At 47.5% G+C, this 6,384-nt stretch overlaps 1 protein-coding gene across 1 annotated transcript in view; it reads right to left on the reverse strand.

Moving 5' to 3' along the window:
* LOC138077654 (antigen WC1.1-like) overlaps positions 1-1,855 on the reverse strand; it is a 70,394-nt gene extending 68,539 nt beyond the window's left edge. Inside the window, exon 1 of the mRNA XM_068969761.1 lies at positions 1,783-1,855. Coding sequence (XP_068825862.1) covers positions 1,783-1,855 — 73 coding nt within the window. The remainder of the gene's footprint in view (positions 1-1,782) is intronic.
* Positions 1,856-6,384: the final 4,529 nt, after the last annotated feature.

The following is a 6,384-nucleotide window of genomic DNA, read 5'->3' on the forward strand; positions in this document are numbered from 1 at the left end:
AACAGGAAGACAGGCTGCGAATTTCCAAACCTGGGGAAAGATCTGGACATCCTAGTTAAAGAAGCTAATAAGTCACCCCAAAATTTCAATCCAAAACAACCTTCTACAAGACTCACAGAGTAAACTGTTCAAATGCAAAGGGAAAGAGAGAATTCTAAGTCTAAAGAGAAGAAAAAAGTTCTGTCACCCAAGAGGACTCCCATAAGGAGATCAGCGGATTTGTCCAAAGAAACCCTGCAGACCATGAGGAAGGATTGGTAACATACCCCACCCTCACTCAGGGGAAAGCAGCTCCAGGGAGGGACAGGAGAGGGCACGGAGAAAGGGCTCCCTATAGAGTCACAGCAGATCCTGGGAGGGGAAAGGACCGTCCCAGGCCCCCAGCACATCAGGAAATGAGTCATGGGGACCAGGGCAGGGACTTGGGAACTTATACACGTGGGGCTGCACATCAACTGATCTTTACAGACAGAGGGACAAGTCATTCATTGGAAGGACTGATGTGGAAGCTGAAACTCCAATACTTTGGCCACCTTATGTGAAGAGCTGACACATCTGAAAAGACCCTGAAGCTGGGAAAGAGAGAAGGTGGGAGGAGAAGGGGACAACAGAGGATGAGATGGTTGGATGGCGTCACCGACTCAATGGACATGAGTTTGGGTAGACTCCGGGAGTTGGTGATAGACAGGGAGGCCTGGCGTGCTGCAGTCCATGGGATCACAGAGTCAGACACCAGTGAGCGACTGAACTGAACTGAACCGAACTGAACAGACAAGAGGGCCCCTCTCCTGGATGCGGGCTTCTCTGCTCCCTAATGGAAACCTGGTGGGAACAGGTGAGGCCAGCAGGCAGAGCCTCTCACAGAGCCCAGTGCTAGACAGACATGGCAACAAGCAGAGGGGAGCCCGAGAGGTGGGGCAGAGGAGCCAGAGAGAGGCAGGCAGATGCACGATTATCTCTGATCCAGTTACATGCAGCGGCCGTGACACCCAGCCCTGTGGACACCCTGTGTGCTTCACAGACCAACGGACTCAGTCCCTGCTCAGCAGCTCTGTTCCTTTGACACAGACAGGCTCCACCTCCCCTCACACACACACACAGGCTCACATACTCCCCCCCGTACACACACCCTCACACACCCTCACACACTCCTCACTCACCCTCACTCACCCACACTCACCCACACATACTCCCCATACACCTTAATACATCACTTGCACACTCCTCACACACTCCACAAACACATACACTCTTCACACCCACATACACCCTCACACATACACACCCTCACACACTCACACACACACACTCTTCACACCCTCACACACACACACCCTCACACACACACACCCTCACACACTTCTCACCTGCACACACACACACACACACACACAATCACAGAGCCTACAGGAGCACAGACACAGGAAACACGGGGACCCAGGGGCAGTGCTCACACACCAGGCATGTGGAGCGTGTGGGAACAGCCCAGAGTCCCCGCTGAGCTCAGTCGCTGGACCTTCCACACACTGGGAGCCACTGGGACTCCTAGAAGCTCCCTGAGAACAAGGGAGACAGTGGAGGGGACTCAGGCTGACCCAGCTCAGTCCAGACAAAACCTCACTGCTCTGCAAAATCTGCCGCTATGACAAATGGACCCCCTCCCCAATAGGAGAGGGACCAATATTCACATCAGCATGGTTTTTGTTCAGAAACACTGAGGCTCAGCTCCAGAACTCCAGACACCTGCCTGCTGTGGACCCAGGACAGAGGGGTAGCTCTTACCTTGACCACCCACCACGGTGCCGAGGAGGAGGACACAGAGTCCCCACAGGGAGAGGCGTCTGCCCAGAGCCATCCTGACCCCACGTCCTCAAGGTCACAGTCCCAGCTGCAGGATCAGCCTGCGAGGAGGCGTCAGGGTGCCGACTGGGGTCTATATAGACCACCCCTTACACCCTCCCTCCTGAGAGCCAATAGCGACACCTCTCACCATTTCAGGCACTATCGGAGGCTGCATCAGCCACTTTCTGAAGCTCAGACACCAATGAGCTTCTGAATCTTCAACATCTCCTTATATGAACAACACGGTCCTTGACCTCCTGCTTCCATGGTCCTGAGAGCCGGGTCCCATGACCAGGACTGGGATAGAAAAGGTGCATCAAAAATCATGAGTGTTTTTCTTCTCCCCAGATCACCCTACTCAATATCTGAAGACTGTGAGATCTCACAGGGTCTGGGTGTGGGATCTGTTGACTCGTGGAGAATAACTTTTGTAGAATCAAGTATTGATCTTCCCTGGCACTGAGCTCAGGGTGGAAGCAGAGAACTACAAGAAGTCTATTTTTTTTAAGTTTTTAGCTTTTTAATTTGATGTATAGCATACATACAAAAAAGTGCCCAAAGCATAAATTTTCAGTTCAGTAAATTATTATAAGTTGAAAATCAATATGTGCATAGGTATGTGTATATATGCATGCATATAAATGTTTTTGAGAAGCACAACTTGAAATATGAGTGTATTCATATATATGGAATTTAGAAAGATGGTAAAGATAACCCTGTATGCGAGACAGCAAAAGAGACACAGACGTATAGAACAGACTTTTGGACTCTGAGGGAGAGGGAGAGGGTGGGATGATTTGGGAGAAGGGCATTGAAACATGTATACTATTATGTGGGAAGCGAATCACCAGTCTATGTTCGATGCAGAGTGCAGGATGCTTGGGGCTGGTGTGCGGGGATGATCCAGAGGGGTGGTGTGGGGTGGGAGGTGGGAGGGGGGTTCAGGGTTGGGAGATCATGTACACCCGTCGCGGATTCATGTCAATGTATGGCAAAACCAATACAGTATTGTAAAGTAAAATAAAGTAAAAATAAAAGTTTTTTAAAAATAAAATAAAATAAAACATACACATAATGCAAAAAAAATGAAAATAAAAAATAAAAACAGCTTAGTCTTGTTAATCTTTTAAAATTGTTTTTCTAGTGTTTATTTCTGCTCTTATCTCTATTATTTCCTTCTTTTGGTTCACTTTGGGGTTAGTTTGCTCTTTTCCTAGTTTTTTAATGTGTGTAGCTATTTACTTGAAATATTTTTTCACCTATGTTAATATGTGTTTATCACTATAAAATTCCCTCTTAGAACTGCTTTTTACTACATCTCACAAGTTTTGGTATGTTCAGTTTCCATGTTCATTTGTTTCAAAATTTTTTAAATTTCCATTTTGATTCCTTCTTTGATTCATTGGTTGTTCAAGGGTATGTTTTTTTTAATATAAATTTATTTATTTAATTGGATGTTAATTATTTACAGTATTGTATTGGTTTTGCCATACATTGGCATGAATCCACCACGGGTATACACATGTTCCCAGTCCTGAGCCCCCCTCCCACCTCCCTCCCTGTACCATCTCTCTGGGTCATCCCAGTGCACCGGCCCCAGGCATCCAGTGTCATGCATTGAACCTGGACTGGTGATTCATTTCATATATGATATTATACATGTTTCTGTGCCATTCTAATAGCCAGGACATGGAAGCAACCTAGATGTCCATCAACAGATGAATGGATAAGAAAGCTGTGGTACATATACACAATGGAGTATTACTCAGCCATTAAAAAGAATACATTTGAATTAGTTCTAAAAAAAGAAAAAGAAGAAGAAATATGAGTGTATTTATCAGGTCAGCAGAAAATGAGGACCAGGAGTACAGAAATTCACAGGTGACTGTGAAGGCATGAAGTGAGACCCACCAAGTTGGGGGGATGAGATTGCAGGGTTTTCCCCCGTCTCAGAATGATCTGGAGACTGGGTCCTGGAGCAAGTGCCTGCATGCTCAGTCGTGTCTGACTCTTTGCCACCCATGGACTGTAGCTCGCCAGCCTCCTCTGTCCAATGGATTTCCCAGGCAAGAATACTGGAGGGGGTTGCCATTTCCTTCTAAAAGGATCTTTCTGACTCAAGGATCCAATCTGCTTCTCCAGCATTGGCAGGCGGGTTCCCTATAGGGACATTCAGACGGGTTAAATCCCTTTCCCTTTATTGCATTTCATTTTATGTGAAGTATCTCTTTCAGCTAGTCACTAAATGATGCTGACAGAGAGAAAGAGATTGCTCTTAAAGGAAACAAAGAGAAGGTAGGAGTCGTCATTCAACTCTAGCCCACCAAAATAGGAGCAGGGATCTCTAGAAGAAAACAGGGGTCTTCACTGATGGCTCAGCAGGAAAGAATCCGCCCACAAAGCAAGAGACGTGGATTCAATCCCTGGGTCAGGAAGATCCCCTGGAGAAGGAAATGGCAACCCACTCCAGTACTCTTGCCTGGAGAATTCCATGGACAATATGGCCTGGCCAGCTACAGTCCAACGTGTCTAAATGAGTTGGGCGCAACTAAGTGACTAAACAATGAAAACACGAAAATTCTACTTTAGAAAGACTAAATATTTCTAAACTTCACATGTACCCTCTTTATATGCTGAGAGTATGGTTTGATAAGATTCAGGATACATTTGTATTTTAAACCATAACTAAAGAAGACGCAAAATATAATTTAAGGGAACAGCTCCTGAGAGATGGCGAAATAGAAAGTCTGCTACATGATAGCTCCAGGCGCGGGGCAAAGAAGGGGTGAGTGAAGCAGAGAAGAGAAAGGGGTTCATGCTGCCTGAAACCACCAATGAACCCACCTCCTCTGTTCTGCATTTAAGAGGAAAGGTGGTGGCAACAATGGAAGCCCAGGTGGGTTGAGGGGACAGATCCAAGCAGAAGGGATGGTGTCCAGTGTAGCCATTGCTGCCTTGTTCTGTTTCCACTCATCAGAGAAGCTCCCAGGTTCTCCCCCAGAAGGTACCCCAGGGATGAATAGAGAGACTGAGAAGGGCCATGAGGGATGCAAGACAGAGCTCCCCCATCGAAATTCAAGGTCACTAATGTGCTGCCCCCTTTCCTCATGCCCCCTCAGGCTCAAGATTCCCATGATGCAGCCCTGTGGTCCACACAAGCCCACCCTGAGGCCCCCTCACCCTGACTCCGTCTTTTCAGCACAGATGTGGAAGGAAGCATCTGTGACACACAGGCCCCAGAGTCCCCACCGGAGCTCAGAGACAGCTTCAAGAGCCACCCACGGCCCCCCTTAAGGTCTCAGTAGGGCCAACACTGAGGGCAGCTCTAGGTTAGTCCACAGCCCTGCCACATTCCCCACCAGAGGGACCCCTCATCCCAGTCAGCAGATACAGCTACTCTGTCCCGCCATGCCTGTCCTTCCTACTTGAGACTTGGGAGAAAAGACAGTTGAACACATGCTTTTCTTCCTCTAAATAGGCTAATATGTACCCATCATTAATGCAAGAATCGCTTCCTTGTCATCTGGTCCTCTCACTCTCAAGCCCCATGACTGTACCTGACCCCATCTCCTTCTATATCTGGACCTTTAATAGATTAATCATAAAAAGTGATTATAAATATCAAAATCAAAATTTAAACAGTTGCTGAAGTAAGACCGGGATCTGCTTAGTCACTTGGAATTGATGCTCTACTCCCTCTGGGCCCAGAGTCATCATTCCTTACCCAGTTATGGACTCCACACCATCACCAGAAAACACCAGACAGACAGACACCTAGAACACAGGACATGCTTCCTGGGGTCCAGTATCCCTCCCACAGGATGACACAGGGATGTGTTTAGTGAACCCGGTACACATGGTCTCAATTTGGGATGGAGATCTCACAGGGAAGATGCTGTTAGCAGCTCCAGACACTTTATAGAAAGAGGTAGGCTATAAGGAGTGGCAAACTCAGGGCTGGCAGCCTGTCCCCACAGCACCCTCTGCCCCAGAGCTGGGGGTGCAGGGTCAACATGGACCAACTCCCCCGTGGATGAAGCTACATCTTTCTGACACAGAAAGGAATCTCAGTATCCAATCTCATCAAAGATTTGAAGGAGGAAAGTTTTAGGGAGGACACTAACCCAGCTGTGTCCACAATGAACATGAGAGAGTGCAGTACAGGGGTCAGGAAAACAGGCTCGAGAGACAGACTGCCTGGTCTTGACTCACAGTTTAGCCACATGCCAAGTGTGGGCCTTGAACAGTGTTCTTACACTCTCTGATTAGTAAAAGGACGGTTATGATCCCACCAAGATGACTGATTTTGGTGCGGATTAGGTGAGTTGGCATTAGCATGTGATCTGACAACACCAGTTAACAGTAGTACACGTGCTGATGCTGATGTGCTCAGTAGTGGCCAACACCTTGCGAACCCATGCCAGGTTCCTGTGTCCACGGAACTTTCCAGGCAATAGCAGTAGCACATAGTAGTATTATTATGTACTACTGTTAACCTGCTTTCCTGATGGCTCAGATGATAAAGAATCTGCCTGCAATGCA

Source organism: Capricornis sumatraensis, chromosome 4 (assembly GCF_032405125.1).
Source record: "Capricornis sumatraensis isolate serow.1 chromosome 4, serow.2, whole genome shotgun sequence".
Classification (NCBI taxonomy): domain Eukaryota; kingdom Metazoa; phylum Chordata; class Mammalia; order Artiodactyla; family Bovidae; genus Capricornis; species Capricornis sumatraensis.